The sequence below is a fragment of the Sinocyclocheilus grahami genome, unplaced genomic scaffold (assembly GCF_001515645.1).
Source record: "Sinocyclocheilus grahami isolate Dianchi unplaced genomic scaffold, SAMN03320097.WGS_v1.1 scaffold10.1, whole genome shotgun sequence".
NCBI classification, from domain to species: domain Eukaryota; kingdom Metazoa; phylum Chordata; class Actinopteri; order Cypriniformes; family Cyprinidae; genus Sinocyclocheilus; species Sinocyclocheilus grahami.
Window position 1 is genome coordinate 2,337,647 of NW_015505189.1, and position 22,062 is coordinate 2,359,708.

At 36.7% G+C, this 22,062-nt stretch overlaps 1 protein-coding gene across 1 annotated transcript; it reads right to left on the bottom strand.

Annotated features, from left to right (window-relative positions):
• Positions 1–1,712: 1,712 nt before the first annotated feature.
• LOC107593475 (CD82 antigen-like) lies at positions 1,713–18,220 on the bottom strand. Its single transcript, XM_016283217.1, has 9 exons — positions 18,089–18,220; positions 13,499–13,570; positions 10,960–11,032; positions 6,443–6,567; positions 6,050–6,124; positions 5,022–5,120; positions 4,419–4,592; positions 3,307–3,390; positions 1,713–2,926 (listed from the first exon to the last, which is right to left on the bottom strand). Exons 2-9 carry the CDS (start codon positions 13,559–13,561, stop codon positions 2,849–2,851), a joined length of 771 nt encoding a protein of 256 aa, XP_016138703.1. The 5' UTR covers positions 13,562–13,570; positions 18,089–18,220; the 3' UTR covers positions 1,713–2,848.
• Positions 18,221–22,062: the final 3,842 nt, after the last annotated feature.

The following is a 22,062-nucleotide window of genomic DNA, read 5'->3' on the forward strand; positions in this document are numbered from 1 at the left end:
TATATACATGAAACAAATGACAGAAAAATTCTAAAAGTTTTAAAAATGTGAGAAACAGTGCAAGGTCTTGGGACACACTTTCAAACCTTATGGCGTCATAAAATTGTGGCACTCACGAGTGAAAAAGCAGTGATAAGCAGTGCAAAACAGTAAAAGATATTGGTAACAATAACAATATCATTCTCTGTGACCCGACCTTACACCATCTGAAGCACATCTTATTTTAAGTAATTATAATCTTATATTTATAATTTTATATTAATAACATGAATAAGGCATAAACATGCTAACTATAGGACTGTATTTTTTAAGGGGGCAGGGGACACTATTGGCCATTTTCATGTAAATATTGATATGCAAAGCCTAATATGTGTCAAAATACAATTTTAAAAAATCATAAGTACAGTGTTTCGGTAATTCAGAGCTGATTTGACTTTTTGAACTTCCCCTTGCTTCTCATATTATTTGTGGACTTCCTCCTCCCCTTCATTGGCCATCTATGTGAAGTGAAATTAGATTAAATTCAATGAGGGTGAGCAGAGTATGACTCGGTCACAAGTGTGTGTGTGTGTGTGTGTGAATGACATCTCTGTCTTGTGCAGTCATGTCTCTGTGGCTTCCTGTCAGCTGCTCTTTCTCACAGTGACCATCAGTGTATGATACTGTATTTCTCTCTGTATGCGTTTATAAACATTAGGAACATTTTTAAAACTAAATCCCATTTACAAACTCAACTGGAGAATGTGAGATTAAATATTGCTTATAAAATTTAGTTTCAAGCCTACATAAAAAGTCAGCATTCAATAACTGTCTATAGCTACACAATGAAATAATTCTGCTGTCTATGAAAGCTATTAGAGCAAAGAGCAGCAGCTGTTGTTGTTTGGCAGGTTGGCAGAACATGATCAGAGTGATATTCCAGACAGCCTTCTGACAAAAGACAGCTCAGCTCCAACGTCAGTCCGTCACCATTATAATTGTAAAAGTGTAGCTCTGGAGACCAGGAGCAGAGCATTACCGGAAGGATGGGAAAGGAAACCATTGTCCTCTTTGAGCTGAATTACCATAGATTAATGGAGATCTAAATGCTCAGGAAAAATAAAAAACACAATTTAGGCTACTGAAGGTTTTCAGTGAGAAAGTTCATAATATGCAATTATGCATTTATGTTGAATTATTGTTTTATTTCCTCCCAAAGCGTTAGACATAGGCATCTTTAAAAAAGACAAGTTGACCATGAGTATCCACGTGTGTGGCGGCTGGGCAAGACTCTGGAAAGTCATGGTCTTCTGAAAACAGGATGGAGCTTCGCAGGCAGGTCGGTTGTGAAGGGGGCGAGCAGGTGGCAATGAACCCTCTATTGTTGAGGGAGAATAAAGGGTGGACTGTGTCATTTAACACCTCATTGAAACACAGAAGAGAACCAGACCACCATGATGACCCCTTGAGGAAGACCACCATTTGCCTGCAGAAATGAACAAAAAGCAGAAGGATAAGAAATATGTTACTATATGTATATGTATTATTTTTGATGATTTACTAATACAGGGTATATTTTTATTTACTTACCTATTAAGCAAATCATTGTGAATTAAAGGTTAACTGCTGACCACCTCTTCCCAGTTAACATTAACTAGAACAGATGTGCTACTGCCACCTAGTGAAGATCTGGCAAATGTACATGGTATATAAAAACACTGAGAGCAAATAGGTTGGGTGAGTTATTTATTATAACACATTCAGCGAAAGATACATGTAGTTACAATATTCTATCATTTCATTATTACTTGCTAGGGGACTGTATTCCCTGTATTTAAAAAAACAAACTTTTTTTTGCAACATTAAAATAAGTGTGTACCTTTTATTAAGAATTCAAAGTTTTACATATGCAAAATACCTATTAAACATGACAGGAAACACTGTTAGCATGTTTTCATTTATACTTGTCATTGCAAGTATACAATTGAAGTCGTAGTGGTGCCAGAGAAAATAAGTTAAATTAGGATCAATGCAATTAAAAAAAATAAAGTCTGCAGTCAACTTTGGGGGCTAATCTTCATTTTGGTTCACATCATCAAAGGAATAGCTTTATATTGTACTTCCTCACAAATATAATCATACAAATATGCTCAAATTAAGCATGTAAAAAATACTCAATTTATCACCTGTACAAAAAAGACTCCCTAGACTTGACAAAATCAACCTGCAAATGAAGTCTAAAATATATACACACTAATAAAAATAAAAACAAAAGCAATCTGAAACAACACTGATGTACAATCATAAATGATGGACTATAAAACAGACAACTTTCTTATTCGGGACATGTCACTAGGGCAAAGTGGGAATTGTGTCAGTCTATGTATACCACAAAATCTAAAGAAAAGTCCCTTGATTTAACAAAAGCAGGCCTTTGTGGTTTTTCTGTTGTCTATAAAGCATAAACCGAAGTTTAATAGGCTGTTAACTCATAGTCTGGGCTTCTACAATGAAGAAATATCAAAGCAAACAGACCAGCCTGGGTGTTAAAGAGTGTTGTTGTATAAATAGACCATTCAGGGGCTCCAGGACTCATCATACGCGTTTCATTAATTTATGTGGGCACCTTTCATGTTCTACACTTCAGACTGTCATATAATGGGCTATTCAAACTGGACTAAAAAAAGATCTGATTAAATATCACAGGGGACAGTGTTATTGACAGAGTGAAGTCTCATGACTAAACATAATCCCTAAAGTTTATCTTTTGGAAACACTGTATATACTGTAGAAAAAGAGGGAGATCTGTTGTTCCAAGTCAATAAGGAAGGACTGAATACATTTGTGTGCAAGTGTCCGTGTTTCCTCCTCAGTACTTTGGCACTTTGGTGTAGTCCTCTTGGTGTACACTCTTGCAAAGGCCCATAGAAAGTATCATGCCAAGGATCTGTAAAAACAAACAATGGTCACTACACTGAGATCAAGATGGAAATGTCCAATCTGTTCTTCAGAAAACTGTGATGTTACATTTCACACAAAGTACAGAGCTGTTATTGCGTCGGTACCCTAATATACAAAAGCTAAAAGGTTCATATTTGTACCTTATGCACCCTTTAATGTTACATATAAGTACCTTAATGGTACATACTAGTACCTCAAGTATACATATTAGTACCTTTTAAAAAGGTACCGCCCCAATGACAGTTTTGTTTGTTTTCTTTCTTAGAGTGCATTGCACAACTTCATTGATAATAAACACCCCAACATTTTTTAGTAAAGAAGAGGCGTATTGTTCATGCTGCCTAGGGCGGAGGAGATACAACATACCTCAATGACAGCCACACCAAGGCAGATTCCCAAAATAATTCCATAATTTGTGAAGAGCCAGCTCTCCACTTTCCCCAGGCAGCCCTGGTGAAGACAGAAAAACACTCTGTAATAAGATTTTTCACCTGAACTAGACCCGTTACCAGATTGAGGTATCAAAATTCATAAACTTATAAAGGAAAGAGGTATGTGAAATGTAATTTGCTAGCCGTCATCTTTCCCAGGCATTGGTAGTAAATTTGCCCACAGTCAGTGTTTAGCAAAACTGTGTATTTATCTATCATATCAAAGGATAGTCCCCCCCAAAATAAAAATTCATCTGTTTACTCATTGTCATGATACCAAACCTGTATGACTGACTTACTTCAGAGGAACACAGGAGAAGATATTTTGAAGAATTTTGGTAAACAGTTTCAGTTCCCATTGTTTTGATCATATTTTTTGGCCATACAATGGAAGTCAATTGGAATGAAAACTGTTTGGTTACTAATATTCTTCAGAATATCTTATCGTGCGTTCCACAGAAGGAGGAAAGTCATACAGGTTTGGAACCAAATTTTCATTGGGTGGACCATCACTTCAACAACACTTTAAAGGGGTCATATGATGCGATTTAAATTTTTCCTTTCTCTTTGAAGTGTTACAAGTTCTTGGTGCATAAAGAAGATCTGTAAAGTTGCAAAGACTAAAGTCTCAAATCCAAAGAGATATTCTTTATAAAAGTTAAGAGTCAACCACGCCTACCTAAAACGGCTCGTTCTAACACGCCCCCACATGTCTACGTCACGATGTGGGAAGATTTGCCACTGATAATTCAAACGTTCACGCAAAGAAAGAAGGCGTAACTTTTATTCTCGCTGTAGTATTGTTGCTGCCGCCATGTCGTGAAGGTGCTGGGCATAGAGGAGAAACAATAATGTAAAGTATGTGGAAAAGAATGTGTTTTTTAACCTTGAACCGCATAAACACATTTCATTACACCAAATACACAAAATAATGTCCTTTTTAGCAACATCATATGACCCCTTTAAGAATTATACAAAAAACTAGGGAGAAACTGAGACTTACTTATCACATTAAAATGATTAATGGATAACCAATATTTCCCATACCATGTCATAGACGGGCCAATCATTAGATGTGACCTGACAGAAGCCACTATCAGCCATATTATGTGGTGGGAAGGAAGCATTGTGGCAGGAGCATGGGTACAAATCCAGCGAATTATTCTTTATCATATGGTTGGCGTCCCAGTCCTCACGTCCATTCCAGCCACAACACTGCATCTGAGACACAGAGAAGAAACAACAGGGCATGAAGTACTTTACAATGTTGGCTTGACTACAAACCAGGATTATTCAACCCACTAACATCTTAATCATTTATAATTAGCACATCAACCCACTAATTTCTCATTAAAATGTATGCAGTATTCAGCCTAATACACTTTTCCAGTGCAAAAAATGTATTTACATTATTTGAGATGTGACTGACATGGTGTTTTAAATAAGCAAATGAACAGTCAACAGCCTTAATGTCAGTTCTGAAAGGCTAAACTGTCAACCCAACAAGCATTTCTACATTCCAGAGCTTGAACCTCCCACTGAAACCGAGTGGTTTTCATGGAAATACATTCAAATACATACAGTACATATAATACACGTCTCTAGTCTGAATTAAAGACAATGTATGAGTTACGCCCATTCTCAACTCACTGTTCTCTGGAGGTAGTCCCAGGCCTGCTCTGTGGTTTTGTTCTGTCCAGGGTAGTTCACCACGACTTGGGACACAATTTCGTTTGCTTCCTTCCTCAACTGCAACGAGAGTTAAGCGGGTTAGTGGTTTATTTTTCCAGACCCATGTATTTAACCTGAGACTCACTTTGCTGACTGAGGAAACCGTTGTTACTAAGCTACTAAAATGGAAGTTCAAACACACTTGTTTCGCACAAATCTTTTCCCATAAGAGAAGCATGTGTTGCATTTATATTGGAAGCAAATCTTCAACTGCATGCTCTTCTTGTCTCCAAACAGGTTCGTAATTATGTCCAAGATGACAGGTAAACAAATACAACAAGGAAAACATCTATTATCTACTTGCTCCAAATACTTTATGATTTACTGCATATCCTGCTCAGATGCTTCCTATAGCATCCTCAGAGACACTCGCGGCTGGCTGACCTCGGTGGAGGGTGCAGAAGTGTATGTGTGCGTTCGTCCTCATCCTGTGTCTAACACATGTGATTATTTTTCTCATGGGTCATCATGGTGAAGGTCTGTTCAACAACAGCTATCCTCAAATGCACACACTTTTTGGTATATGCAATAGGGGGCAGTATATTTTCATTTTCAGCCACTGATTCTCTTGACCTCTTTTCAAGCTGTTCCAGAAATCTAAACAAAACCTTCACAATGAAATCTAGCTAGCAAATGGAACACATAGAGATCTGAATTCAACTTTTCCAAAATATTTTAATATGCATACTAGCCCTAAGTGTCTTGCCCTCAAAAAGTGTTTTGATACCAGGCTTTAAGAGATGGTGCACCAACAAATGAAAATTCTGTCATTATATCATCATAATGAAAATTCTGTCAAAAACACTTTTTCAAAATATGTTGTTTTGTGTTCCACAGAAGAAATTAAGTCATACAGGTTCAGAACGATATGAGGGTGAGTAAATGATCACATTTTCCTTTTTGAGTGAACTATAATGGTAGCCACATAAGAGCGCTGACTCACTCACCCAGTCCCGCTGGAAGAAGATGAGAATGGCAGCAGCCACTTGAGCAAGGAGGATGAGCAATAGACAGGTGAAGTACTGTAAAGAGAGAAAAAGACAGTGGATTAAGATATCACAGACCCATGTGCACGCCCCGCCACATATGTCAGTCTCACATATGTACTGCACAGCCTGCACATATGTGCAACAGAAATGCAACAGCTGGTTCAGGCCAGTCTGCTCGGGTCATGTGACATTGAACCGCTCAGCACAGCAAATTTACACATGAGAGCAGAAGTTCCTTTTGTACTTCGAGTTTGCATGCGAAAAAGCATGTGATTTACAAAAACGGAAAGCAACTAAATTAGGAAAGATGGTAAAAACAGTGCTAAACATTGTTGCAATTATGCGTCTTACCACTCCAAGCAAACAGCGGATCTCATAGATGGCCCCCAGACAGCCCAGAAATCCCAGAAGCATGGAGAATGAGCCCACACTAATCAGAATATAAGAGACCACCTTCAGGACCATGGATGAATCCTCTGTTAGTGAGAAATACAAACACAATCCTGGTTACAACCTAATCATAATTGTGTTTATGAGCAGTGATTTAGTAAACATCCCTTATTTTCCACACTTTGGTAACACTTTCTATACATTAAAAATGGTTAATTCAATAGTTAACATGAAATAGCAATGAAAAGTACTTTTGCAATTATTAATCTTGTTTTATGCTAATTTCTACATTTCTGGGGTCAGTGCGACTTTTTTTTTTTAAAGAAATTACTTTTACCTTTTATTCAGCAATGACATTAAATTGTTGATAAGTGACAATAAAGACTTTTACATTGTTTTGTAACAATCTATCTCAAATAAATGCTGTTGTTTTGAACTTTCTATCCTGAAAAAGTACCATGGTTTCGACAAGAATACTAAGCAGAAAACCGTTTTCAACATTAATAATATCAAATGTTTTTGAAACACCAAAACAGCATATTAGAATGATTTCTGATGAATCATGTAACACTGAAGACTGGAGTAATGTCTGATGAAAATTCAGCTTTACCATCATAGGAATAAATTACATTTTAAACCATTAAAATAGAAAACAATTATTTTCAATTTAATTTAATCTTTCAAAATAATCTTTTGTAATACTTTTTCACTTTTTTCTATATTTTTTAAACAAACGCAGCTTTGGTGACCATAAGAGACTTATTTTAAAAACATGAAGAAAAAAAACAAAAAAAAAAACAACGATCACAAACTTTTAAACAAAATATTTTTAACATTTCAAGTTGTATAAATTAACATACGTTTACAAGAAATAATAACATATATACATAAATTAACATTAACATAGATTAATAAATTATGTAACCTTATCAAACCTTGTTTTAAAGTGTTAATACAATGTACTATTGCTGGTCAGTTTGCACACCAAAAACTAATTTTGTTCTCAAATACCCTAACCAGTAATTACAGTCTGGGGTTGTCCTCATGAATATGCATTGTGTAATGTTGAGATGGGGTTGGTAAGTCTCTCTTGCGATCCTGACGTAGACATAATGGCCTATAATACCGGGCGATGCTCACTGTACACAGTTGGTTCAGACATTCTGTGGCTTCACCTCAAAGCAGCAGCACATTCTCCAACTGTGTTCTGGTCCTGCTTCAATCAGGCTTTCATGTGTATTGACTGAAAAGCCTCTGTCATATCATCCTACCTCAAAATGCCTCAATGGCTCTCCAGCAAAAACAACATTACCACAGACAGCCTTGCAAACAATACCTCAGTGTCTGTGTGACTGTGGGTGCAGAGGATACAATGGCCCATCATGTGACCCGATGTAATCATCATTATGAAACCAAGCACTTAGATGAGATGACCATCTCGACTCTGATGATTACAGCATGCGTCAAAGCACAAATAACAGAATGAGTTCATCTTTTCACACGGTTGAGAAGGCTCTGTCTACATCTTACATAATTTAGACTATTCAGTAATTAATGATTAAGAGGGAACTGGATACTGGGAAACCCAAAAGCTTGAAACTGAGAACCAGCGGATTGCATTTAGTAAGCAAGCAAATCCAGCATCCTAAGGAACAATGTTAAGTGAGTTATCTTATTTGGAATCATTTCAGCCCATTCTGTTCATTGCGAAAAAATTCTCACAAGATTCACAGCAGTTGGCTTTTCTGAAATGTTTGACTTAACTATTGGTAAAAAGCTTTTAATATGATTTAAAAAAAAAAAAAAAAAACAGTGAGACACGGTTCTTTTGTGCCATGTGGTAAGTATTATCAAAATTCTCTGTCACCATAACAAACCCACAAACAATAGCAGAATAAAGAACAATACCTATTTCCTTAACAAAGCAAATGTCTTTTTAAGTTCAACCACTATGTTCAGCAGAAACCAAGTTCAAAGCATTTGGCTAAGGAAACCAGTTGCAATGAACGCAACAATTCTGTTTCAGTTATTCCCTCCACTGCCCAAACCCCAAGAATGGGCAGTGACATTGCAAATAAAAGCATAAAACATGTGTCTGCATTTCAGCTTTGAATGTGTAGGCCTTTGTAGCTTCAGTACTGTAAATCTCAAACCATCCCATGCTGGTAAAGTGCCTAATGGTGTCTAACGGAAACAGGAAAATCCTCTAGGGATCAGTTGAGGCAGTGAAGGCCACTGGCATCTGTATTAGAAAAACAATGATGTTTAGAAAACTTGTTTGTTTCTTTAACGATGGGCTCACTGTTTGTATGCATGGCTGGGAGTCCCAAAAAACATCCAGCAGCCGCTGTGCACTGCAGGAATGTGTCTGTCAGATGAATTATGACATGCAAAGGAGGTATACAAGAGGTTCGCAAATTCGTTGGTGTCATGCTATGGTGTGAGTCTGCGCTTTTTAAAATCAGTTTTCTGCTCTGAACAATCAATCAAACAAAAACCTTTTTATGGCGCAGCCACTCAGACTGGGTTCAAGTCTTGGGTCAGACACACTACATTTTGCAAGACAACCTTTAAAATGCCATGATCTTTCCAAGTCAACTACTGTAATGGTTGACTTTCAGTGCATTTTAAGCAGTGTTCATTTTCACACAACCTTATGTTGCAGACTAAAATAAAATGTTGTCATGTCATATTCATTTATTTTAATAAATTTTACTTGGATTAAAATGGCCTCTAATTTTAGTCTATGAGAAAGAACAAAATTAAGGTAAATATTCAAACATTTTATATATTAAATTTAAACCACCATACATTCACTGTTCAGTTTCATTTTGTGCCACTCAAGTGAGTCAATCCACAACATTTTTGAAGGATTATTAAAAGCATTCATATTCTTTCTTGGATTTTCCTTTTCAAAACGATTTTAGAGTTAATTTCATGCTGTATTTGTCTTTTACCATATTTTCGTCAACAGTATTTTTTAACTACAAGCATTTATTAATCTTCATGATGTGCTTTTTTATTGATGAAATCAAAAACCCTTCATTACTGACCACTTTTGTCAGTAATTATGTTGGCTTTGAGAAACACTGCTGATCAAAAGTAGCTTTTTTTTTAAAGAAATGATTACTTACAATTCAGAAATTTGCATTAAATCAAAAGTCTCAGTAATGACTTTTACATTGCTACTAAAGATTTCTGTTTCAAACAAACTGTGTTCTTAAATCAACTTTATTAACTTTACTATTATTCTTTAAACTTTCTTAAATAATAATCAAATAATTCTGAAAAAAATGTATCTCAGTTTTCACAAAAATCTAAAGCAGCACAACTATTTTCAACACTGATAAAAATAAGAAATGTTTCGAGCAGCAAATCAGCATATTAGAATGATCTCTGAAGGATCATGTGACACTAAAGACAATTTAGCTTCGCCATCACAGGAATGAATTACATTTTAAATATATTAAATAGAAAATAGTTATTTTAAATTGTAATTATATTTCACAGTATTACTGTTTACTGCATTTTTGATTTAATAAATGCAGCCTAGAGGAACATAACAGACTTCTCTGAAAAACATTTAAAAAATCTTCCCCTTCTCGAACTTTTGAACTACAGTATAGATTAAGACCACTTGGAATTAAGAGGCAGATATAGGGTCATTCTTTTCCCTCGTTGCATATACTTGCTCACTAGTGTTAATTTGTTCTTTCCAATGACTAATGCAACGAGAGGCCTGATCTGAGCATTGACGTGATGCATGCTAATGAGACAGTCGCTAAAAGAGCCCTGTGTGGCAGCGAGGGAGCACCTGCACACTGCCTCAGACGTGCTATGTCACACACAGGCCCTGCCTGGCTCGCCACAGAGCTGTGAACTCAATAGCTGATCCGTAGCCAGCTGTGAACATGTAGCTCTAGCTTGTTTGGCAGTGTCTGTAAGACCCAGACCCAATGACCCAGAGCTCCCTGCAATGGCCTCTGGGATAGAAAACAGATCAGAAGTGTGCAGGGGTGGGGTGATGAAAAATACAGAGCCCATCATAGACAATCTGTCCAAAAGCCTGAATCATACACTTTAAGATGAGACTAACGGTGATCATCAAACAAAATGAAACGAGAGACAGATGGCCCCTGTAAAAGTGGGTCTGAGTCACTGGCGCATGAGCCCAGGAGGTTTTATTCAAAGGTAGAACAGGATAAAACTTCACTAATAAGAGCATAAAAAGACAAGACTGATGACCAACTCTTCTCATCACTTCCTCTGGATTTTACTTCAACCAACCAACCAACAGCAAAGGAACTCTCCCATGGGTCATTAAATAGCCTTTTAGATTAATGTGAATGTATTTAAAACCATCCCAGAGAAAATGGCCAGTAGATTTAGGTTATTAGGAACATCATTTTCCTTCTTGTTCGTCTGCATGATGTTTTATGATTTTCTCTTAGTTGCACACATTTTATGCAGACACTTACGCAACACCGCAATGAGGCTCTGATTGTCTAGGAGGATCCACAGTCCAAATCCCATAATCGTAGCGCCGAAGATCTGTCGAGAGACAAAAAGGAATAGACAGGGGGCAGAGGAAGAGAGAGAAAAGAAAAAAGAAGGAGAGAATTAATCATGTGCTGCAGGACAGGAGAAGGAACGAGGGGCCCCACATTTCAGTTTACAAGCTGCAACTTGTTCACTCCAAATCTCTTAGACAGCGCTAAAGATGGAAACTCTAGAATTGATGTGTTCCCTGAACGACAGGAAGGTTGTGTGCTTGCGTGTGCACGAGTATGTAACAAACACACTAATCCAGGCCCATAGGAAGCTATGAACCTCATTTCTAACTGTGGGGTTCCAGACTCATTCTGCTTTGCTCTCAGCTCACATCTGGGACTGATTGGGCTGTGCTACTGCGTGGCAGTGGCAGGAGGGGAGGGGAGCTCAGCGGATGTTCCATGAGATCGAGAACACCACAGCCTTCCCTAAACCCACTCGGACAAGCGCCCCATCTCCTCTCCTTATGTCTAACACCAGGGCACATGCTGGGGTGCAAGGTTTAGGGGTGCATGGTGGGGCACTAAAGACCCCATTATGCTCACAGTGAAATTATATTCATATAGAAATGTATTTTACTAAAATGTATTTATTTAGATATTTAAAAAAAATTGTTCTCTTTCTCCTCTGTGTTTCGCTTCTGTGTAGTAATCTAATGTAAACTTTGTGTACTGCAAATATTGTGGGCTCTTATAACAAATTGTTTGTGTCATTCCTCATTTGTAAATCGCTTTGGATGAATAATAAAAAATTGCTACTGTAATGAATAAATGTAAATGCAAGCTTTGCTCTCAGCTCACATCTGGGACTGATTGGGCTGTGCTACTGCGTGGCAGTGGCAGGAGGGGAGGGGGAGCTCAGCGGATGTTCCATGAGATCGAGAACACCACAGCCTTCCCTAAACCCACTCGGACAAGCGCCCCATCTCCTCTCCTTATGTCTAACACCAGGGCACATGCTGGGGTGCAAGGTTTAGGGGTGCATGGTGGGGCACTAAAGACCCCATTATGCTCACAGTGAAGTTCTTTTGCATTCTTGGATTGGGGGTCAGGTTTTTAGGTTTGAAAAACCTGTGCAACAGTAAACTGTTAGCAATCTTTTCCAAAAAGCTCAATTTGGCAAGCTGTTTCAATCTCCCCAAAAAAAAAATCCAAATGAACATGCCAGTTCGTTCCTCGATTTCGCATTATGTACCTTAATTTGTCAAAATGCTGTTTAAGCCTATTTTGACTAAGGTTTATGATCTCTGCATAAACCCAGCAACACTTCCTTGAAGGATTCTTTTATTTAAATCAAACCAATGTTTGTCTACAACATGAACAGACAAAATATTAAAATTATAAATAATACAATAAATAGTAATATGTCAATGTGTTATATATCATTTAAAATAATATTGTAAATATTATTTTTTTTAAATTATATTCATATAGAAATGTATTTTACTAAAATGTATTTATTTAGATACATATATTTAAAAAAAAAATTGTTCTCTTTCTCCTCTGTGTTTCGCTTCTGTGTAGTAATCTAATGTAAACTTTGTGTACTGCAAATATTGTGGGCTCTTATAACAAATTGTTTGTGTCATTCCTCATTTGTAAATCGCTTTGGATGAATAATAAAAAATTGCTACTGTAATGAATAAATGTAAATGCAGAGACAAGAAAATGACAACTGCCAATCAGAACACATCAATTTCACCAATATAAGACCTTCTTCTCTTGATGTTCTTGTCATATATTTGACTTCCTTAAACATTTTCCTGGGCTCATTTAAACATGTATTTAAGTATACAAGTTGGGTTACAAATGGCTGGAATTAATCATTGGGCTCTTCCTGCACTCTTTGAGCCTGAGCACCCAGGCCTGCAGAGAATAAACTTGGATCAGAGATTTAAATTTTTTCCAACATGGAACAAGCCCAAGGATCACAAGGGAGAGTAGGCTGTTTCTCTCTGAGATGGAGAAGAGTAAACTGTCTGGGTAACAAATGGAAAACACTTAATCTGGATCATAACTAGAGTGCATTCTTGTGACAGAGGTGCAAGACTGCTATGGTGCAACTACAACTAATAAACGTGTTTTTTCATCAATGAATGTGAGACCTGATTCAATGAATATTAGTGTTAAACTAATGTTAAGAAAACTGGGACATCAGCTGTGAGTGAGCTAAAGAGCATATTTTATTAAAAAAAAGAAACAGGCTTGGGAAAAGGATTGGTAGAATGTTCCAAGAACAGTTATAGAGCATACCTAATGAAGTAACACTTTATAATAAGGATCAACTTGATTGTTTGTTATTTTCTGTAATGTTAATCTTTACATATTAACATTAATGTGTTTCGAAAATAATATAAATGAACAATAGAATATTTAAAAATGAACATTAACCTATATTAACAGTTTACTAGCTCAAATGATTGAAACAACTAAACTTGTTCTTTAAAAACTAAAAAGTGAAACTTACAAAGAAGATTAAGTTGAAGAGAAACAGGAAGTACTTGGTGGCAGCGATGCATCCTTTCCCCATTTTGTTGACCTGTAAAAACCCAAAACAGGGAAACAGCAGTAAATTAAGGATCAGTGTATATGATACATGACACCGATTAAGAGAAAAGGCAAGTGGGCAGCATAACAATGTTTAATTCAGTGAAATGAACAGACAGCTGTAAGAATTACAATAACTTTTTTTGTAGGATTAGTGATGAGAGTTAAATAGAAAAAAACAGAATCTGTAAACAAAGATAGTTTTCATCACGCACACAGAATAATATACAATACATGTTTGCTACAGTTTAAATATTCAATATTGCTCCCAATTGCTTTCAAACAGAGCATGCTGTCATCATCAGAAAAATCTATGGAGTACACATATCTAAATTCCACAGGATCATATCAATACTCTCCTCTGGACTGCGTGATGGCTGTTGCCACAGTTTTTTGACGATGACCCACATTCCAGCTATCATTAATAGGTTAGTATTAGCAGGCTTCTCGTGCTATTTGTGAGCCTGTTGGTGTGCAGCATGGTGCACTTTGGCACATCAGTGACCTCAGAGAGGGCGAAATAATTGTGAGTGATGATAAACAGATATAGAGCAACACCACAAAGCAGATCAGGCCACAGATGAAGAAAACACTATTGCTGGAGCAAAGAGATACTATACAAGACAAGAGATACTACATCTGAAGAACCTCTTAAACCCTGGCTAAATGTTTTACAGTGAAATATCACCTTTGACTGGGAGTATCAATAAACTATAAGCAGCAGAAAATTTTATGGGGGCTTCTGCATTAAACTGATCAAAGAGGAAAGAGTAAAGTCTTATACAGTTACAAAAGATTTCTATTTCATGTAAATGCTGTTCTTTGAACTTTCTATTCATCAAAGAATCCTGAAAAAAATATTAAGCAGCACAACTGTTATCAAAATTGATAATGATAAATGTTTTACATTAGTCTGATTTCTGAAGGATCATGTGACATTGAAGACATACACATTGAAGATATACACAGTGGGTATAGAAAATAACTACCCTGGTTCTGTGTTGTACCATATACCATCCACTTCTTAATAATAGACTTCACTGTACTTCTAGGCGCTGATAAAAAAAAATAAAAATTAAAGATTTTTTTTTTGTATCCATCTCCTGACTTGTGCCTGTCCACAACTTTATCCCAGAGATCTTTTGACAGTGCCTTGCCATTCATAGTTGATTGTTTGCTTCAGTTGCACTACCTAGGACTGAAACTGATCACAACTGATCAAAGTTGAAGTCAAATGGCTTTGTGTGCCATTGAGGAGGTGATAAGCTACACCTGATTGAGTTTACAAGTCATTTTTAGGAGGGGGGGTTATCCTTTTTCCAACTTCTGTTTTGTTTTGTTTATTTGTTTTTTTCTGACATGTTGGTGTTACATCTTTCACTTGAATATTATAAGTTGCACTGAGTGAATACAGCTGAATTAATCAAAAACTGTCCCCGTCTTCGTTTCAGGCTGTTTCTTTTCTATATATATATATCTTTTTCTTTAAGTTGTGTAACAGAAAGAAAAGCATTTTATTCAAACTTAACAAGCAAACTTACATGAACTTCTAGTTTTTCATCAGTTCATGAAGAACTAATCTTGTGAGACAGGAATGCAATTTAAAACGTGTTTAACTTGCTTGTTTCAATTTAGTTTTGAAGAGAGAATCACAGTGCTGCTGAGCAGAGGCCAAACAGCTCAATTAAAAATCTCTCATATTTTTCTACCATGGGAGAGATTGTAATGTTTTTTTCAGATGCTGATATGTCCCATGCAACAGAAGTCTGTGGAATCAAATTACCTACAATTCCTCCTCATTCTGCAGAGTGAAACAATGCCTTATTTTTTTACCTTACGTGCATGTCCTAATGTCTGTACTATGTCTTACATTAGACAAACATAAAGGGTTGTAAACAAATTCAACATTGATGAAAGCACGGAAGTTGTGCTTCTGATCAAGGTCAGCATTGAGCTGATGTACCACATAGGAAGGTCACAGCTATTATGTCAACACACATGTAACTTATCCGAGCTCAGTCAGACAGATAAAAAGTGTGTCACAATGCACTAAAATTTGAATTAGGCCAGCACACCACCACAGGGAGAGACATGGCAATATATATTTAACAGGACCTGTTCATCAGTAGTAGTTTATCTTATCTCTTTCATTGCCGAAACTGCTTTAGCAGAAATAACAAAATAACCTTAAATCACCTGAAAAGCAAAGCTTGCGAAATGAGAGAATCTTAAAAGCAATTACTTGTTTGAGAGTATCTTAAAAGCAATTAAAATTATCCTTTGAGGAAAGGCAGGCTCAGCACTCATTCTGAAGTTCATCAGCATTCAGCTCATCTACCCAGTGTACACTAGGGCTCTAGTCCACACCTCACTCTTCAACCACCCTCCCCCACACTCACAGAGATAGAACCAGCTTTAATTACCCACCACGACAATGGCAGCTTTCAGCTACGCTTTTCAAATCGAACAAAAGGAGAAACTCTGCACACTCAGGAGCCCACTGTAGCCTTGAAGTAACCACCAAACCAATGACATCCCTAGAGGTGCGGCAACTTTACCATCCAAAGTAAACATAGAAGTGCGTCAAGTGTCATGGAGTCTATTATTAAAACTACAAACATCTTTGCTGATTGAGCAAGTATGCTTTATATAATGTAATTGAGCTTACTTGCAATCGGTTAAGCTACAAAATGAAGCCTAAAGCCAATGATTCAAGACCTTCTAGTCTTTGTCATTTCCACGACAACTTCATTTGAACTTGCGCATGCCAAAAAGGTTGCTATGGTAACCATCAAGCGGGCTGGCATGAAGGGGTGCAGAGTGTCCCCTCTTGAGAGACTAAACAGTCTCTCACTCCTCACAGCATGTGGAAAAAGAAAAGTGAAACCCCAAATAAGGGGAAGCCCACAGGGGCCAATGGCCTAGTCAGTTACTTCAGGCAGAAACAAGGCGTACATTCATTAGGACGGTTAATCTCTCCACCTGAACACAAAGACCAACTTGATGCCACCAGTCGTGTTAAAGTGGGCTGTGCAAGCTACTAAAATGGCCCAGAGAGGTTATTAAAATTGACAGGTTTTATGATGAATGATGACTATGGTTTTAAAAAACAATAACACTTTAACAACAGGGAGGAACCGATGTTCATTTGACACATCACCTAATGGAATGAGGGCAAACTGGAACTGTACACTCAAAAGAAAGTGTTATTGTTTAGACGTTACTCTAGTGAAACTCAGATTAGTTATGTTGCATGCACATTGCTTGTGCACACAAATTTGACTCTAAATCCAACTTCGCTACTGTGTAAATTAATCAGTAAAGTGATAAAAGTATCATGTATTACTGTTATTAGGCTATTGATGCATTATTTTGTAACTTAGGTTACTGATTTGTAGTCAACTTAAGGGATAGTTCACCCAAAAATGAAAGTTCTTTCATCATTCACTCAACCTCAAGTTGTTCCAAACCTGTATGAATTTCTTTCTTCTGCTGAACATCAAGATATTTTTAAGAATACTGGTAACATAACAGTTTCTGGTCACCATCAATATCCATTGCATATTTTTCCATACTATGGATGAATGACAATGGGGGGACAAGCAACTGTTTGGTTACCCACATTCTCAACAGAAGAAAGAAACATACAGGTTTGGACAACTTGAGGGTGAGTAAGTAATGACAGAATGTTTATTTTTGAGTGAACTATCCCTTTAATCCAATCATCAAAATCATAGAACCTAATTTGTAGGCAAAGACAGACTCAAACTACACAGTTAATGTGTCAATCAAATTCCTATTCCCCTCCAAACAGAAAAAGTCTATTTCAATTCTCTTGCCAAATCACTTACAGTTGTAAGCCGACCTGACCTACATTCGACAGATCTCATATTACAGTTCATAACCAGTGAATTAACCAATCCTCAAAAAGAGAGCTCCCTAAAAAACCATAGACAGACTTTGTGCAGGCGAGGAAAACGGGCTTTTTCATAACCCTGAACAAAACTAACAAGTAAATTATTTTGAGGACTATGAGCAATAGGACATTGTAAACACTCCTTATCCTGACTGATAATAACAGCTCAAGGATCACATTTTTATAAACTGAAAGCGAAATCATGACAGTGAGTGGGAGAATAAACAACCCTTGAAATGTTTTCAAAATGTTTTATAGAAGTAAACTATGAACAGGAAATTAAATCCAAACTAGTAAAGTGAAATAGAGTTTTAGGACAGTTGAAAAAGCGACAATTGTAAACTCTGTTCACCATTACTGCATTAATACACAAACTGCTAACAGAAAATCTGTTACACATGACACACCAAAACATTCAAACTGACCGTGATATTAAAACATTTGAAAAGAAATTCAGAGACAACTCATGACTGTCTATTTAAACTTCTCATTCAGTCTCCAATCTTCAGTCGTGTGAGATGTGTAACCGAAATATTCAGAATAAGATATACAACATTAATTACATAAAAGGTTATGTTTTCAAAAAATACTCACGTATAGTGTCGGGATGGGAAAATGAGAATAGTAGAATAAATGTCAGCTGCGCGTCTCGTCCAGCGTTAATGAGTCTAGTGCCAGTGAGCAGCCTGGAGTTGTAGGATAAAGACTCACAATCTCCACCAACTGGTTTTTATTGACATTACAACAGTGGTTTTCAACCAGTGAGCCACTGTCCACTTGGGGGCCTCAGTGAACTGCTTAGACATCCACAGAATATCTTTAAAATTAATCACCATTACATTTAAACGTTTAACAAACAAAATTAACCTTTTTTTCTTATTTGTGCCCTGGAAATGTGTCAAGTGATCCTAAACGAATATATATTTTAGACCCAATTTAATCTGGTGTAGCCTATTTAACGCTGGCCAGGTCGCTTTCACTTCAGGAAGACAGCCTATAGCAGTACGCTACTCGAGCACTTTTAGTAGGCTGCTAGAGGGCGGGACATATCAGAAGCTTGAAAATCAGCAAAAGTGTAAAAGAAAATAAATCTGTAACAAACGTTGAGAACCAATACCGACTGTTTTACTTTGCTACATTTACTTTGCTTAATTCATCTCCAACTAGACTGCATATGAAACATTACAACAGTGGTTTTCAACCAGTGAGCCACTGTCCACTTGGGGGCCTCAGTGAACTGCTTAGACATCCACAGAATATCTTTCAAATTAATCACCATTACATTTAAACGTTTAACAAACAAAATTAACCTTTTTTTCTTATTTGTGCCCTGGAAATGTGTCAAGTGATCCTAAACGAATATATATTTTAGACCCAATTTAATCTGGTGTAGCCTATTTAACGCTGGCCAGGTCGCTTTCACTTCAGGAAGACAGCCTATAGCAGTACGCTACTCGAGCACTTTTAGTAGGCTGCTAGAGGGCGGTACAGACATATCAGAAGCTTGAAAATCAGCAAAAGTGTAAAAGAAAATAAATCTGTAACAAACGTTGAGAACCAATACCGACTGTTTTACTTTGCTACATTTACTTTGCTTAATTAATCTCCAACTAGACTGCATATGAAATGCTTTTGAAGTGCCTTTTATGGAATTTTTATTTTCTTGCACAGTAGCCTACATCCTGCATCTTAACCGCTGGGCTAGAAAGAACTGGTTTTAACTAGTTACTGTTGACACTTTAGTCTCACATGTCTGTTTTTCTCGACATCTTCTAAGAGTAGTTCCTTTCTACAGTCCCAACTGTAATAAGTAACTACAGTAGCATGGGTGCTGTATGTTTGTTGACTCTCTTTGCAAAGCTGAATACAAATATTTTGGATACTAAAAAAATGACAGCATGTAGGTAAAAGAAAACTGAAACCCCCGAAACCCACAGTTACCCAATTACTTGAGCTAGAAGCATGCAGTACATTCAGAACAGCTGAGCTGTACCAATAGCTACCTAACAAATCTGCTCCCCGCTCACAGCTGTCATCAACAATTAATATTGAAAGTGAAAGATGCATTCACTTTAAGAAACACCATCTGCTGAATACAAATATTTTGGATACTAAAAAAATGACAGCATGTAGGTAAAAGAAAACTGAAACCCCCGAAAACCACAGTTACCCAATTACTTGAGCTAGAAGCATGCAGTACATTCAGAACAGTTGAGCTGTACCAATACCTACCTAACAAATCTGCTCCCCGCTCACAGCTGTCATCAACGATTAATATTGAAAGTGAAAGATGCATTCACTTTAAGAAACGCCATCTGCTGAATACAAACTTTTTGGATGCTAAAAAATTGACAGCATGTAGGTAAAAGAAAACTGAAACCCCCGAAACCCACAGTTACTTGAGCAAGAAACAAGCAGTACATTCAGGACAGTTACGCTTCAATATGCAAATATATGTTTAGGCTATTTAATTTCCATATATGATATATATCGTCATATTAAGTAAAACATATAATTATGAAAAATATTCATATTAACATATCTATTTCATAAAAATATGCATTGGACATATATGTCACGCACATGTATATCCATCCTAAAACCCCTCAATAAATATAAAGGCACATATTTTAACATTTTTTTCAAAAACATATATGAACATACAGATTTTTTGCATATATGTTGCATATATAAAATATATATTGTTGACATACTGCAACATATAAAACCATAAAAAATCAGTGACATACAGTACATTTTGTGTTTTGCCAAGCTTGCTTCTTCAGTATTTGTAGATTATTTTTCCACGTTTCTATGGTATACTGAAAAACAATGATAAGCATATAATAAGTTTTAAAGGCTTTTATTGGCAAAAAAATATTATGAGTAAATATTTACAGTGTTGACCCTTGTTCTTCATAACCTCTGCAATTCGCTCTGGCATGCTGGATATTAGCTTCTGGGCCAGATCCTGACTGATGCCGATTCATTCTTGCCTTATTAGTTGTCGGAGTTGATCATTTTTCTTGGAGAGAAGTAGCTTCTTTGCTGCCCTTCTTGACACCAGGCCGTTGTCCAAAAGTCTTGGCCTCACTGTGCGTGCAGATGCTCTCACACCAACCTGCTTCCATTCCTGAGCAAGCTCTGCACTGCTGGTGACACGATTCCGTAGCTGACTCCTCAGGAGGAGACGTCCTGGCGCTTGCTGGACACTCTAGGACGTCCTGAAGACTTCTTCACTGCAGTCCAACCTCTCTCCTTGAAGTTCTTGATGATCCGGTAAATGGTTCTTTCAGGTGCAACATTCTTTGTAGCAATTTCCTTGCATGTGAGGCCATTTTGATTCAAAGTGATGATGGCTGCATGTGTTTCTTTGGCGGTAACCATTGCTAACAAAAACACAATGATTGGAAGCGCTTCTTCACTCCATCAGTCTGCTCATACAATCTATTTAGTATGCTAGTGATTTTACCTGACTAGTACTCATTCACATTTTCACATGTGCTGCTGATATGATTAGTCAATTAATGTTAGCGGGTCATTTTGTGTCAGGATCAAAAAAACTGTGAAATTCGGTTTTTGTGAAAAGTTAATTTTTTTGGCCAATGAAGCTTTTAGCAATTATTTAAAATGTATCTGATCACTCTACACAATAATCTAGAAACAATGTGAATGAACACCACAACAGCTTAAGCAGCAAACTTTGCAAAACACAAAATTTATGTCGCTGCCAAAATTTTGGCCACGACTGTACATATTAACATGTACGTATATATTTTATTATGGGGATTTTATACATGTTATAAACTTATATTTTCATCTACCCAGAGGATATACATACAGATGAGAAAATGTTATGTTGCCTGAGCAGGGTAGGGCAATGTCTATGGTAAAATATTAAACTGTAAAATGACTGTAAAAACATAATTTTCAGTTCAGATACAGGCTTTCACAAAAACAAAAAGTTTTATAAAATGATAAACTTCACATTTCAGCCTTTAAACAATTTTTAAGAAAAGAGATGAGTCAAAAATATCAATTATACAATTATCAATAAATTCTTATATTACATAATATATAGATATATCTTAGTGTCTTAATTATTTAGATGCTGCGTCCCAATTCGCATACTTTTAGGGCATAGTATAAGTAGGTGAATTGGGACACAGCAAGACTTTTATAATGCTTTAGCATTAGCTTCTTGTTGATCCACAGTTAACATTTACAACTGCAGCATAGATGGTTCGATTTTCGCTTTGTTCTGAACAAAAACACCAGATGGGCTTATTGAAAATGCTAATTCCTTGAAAGGACAGAAATATAGCAGTTTCCCCGGCAACCGCAGTACACAAAGCAAGTGCGACTTTGAAAAGTGCAGTGCTCATATTCATTCAATAAAATCATAGCCTTTGTTAAACTACTTTCGATCCCCAAATTTAAGACGTCTTGAAGTCGTAATTTAGACTTTCTTGTACCATTTAAGACTTTTTATGGCCTTAAATTTGATTAAACTAAATTTAGGACTTTTTAAGGACCCGGGGAAACCCTGTATAAGTTTGGCAATATGT

Excerpts from the sequence above, each read along its gene's own strand:
- LOC107593475 (XM_016283217.1), bottom strand. The coding sequence starts at position 13,561 with ATGGGGAAAGGATGCATCGCTGCCACCAAGTACTTCCTGTTTCTCTTC. Across the intron at positions 3,391-4,418 it reads ATTGGCCCGTCTATGACATG|GGCTGCCTGGGGAAAGTGGA; the intron begins GTATGGGAAATA and ends TGTCTTCACCAG. Across the intron at positions 2,927-3,306 it reads TTGGTGTGGCTGTCATTGAG|ATCCTTGGCATGATACTTTC; the intron begins GTATGTTGTATC and ends TTGTTTTTACAG.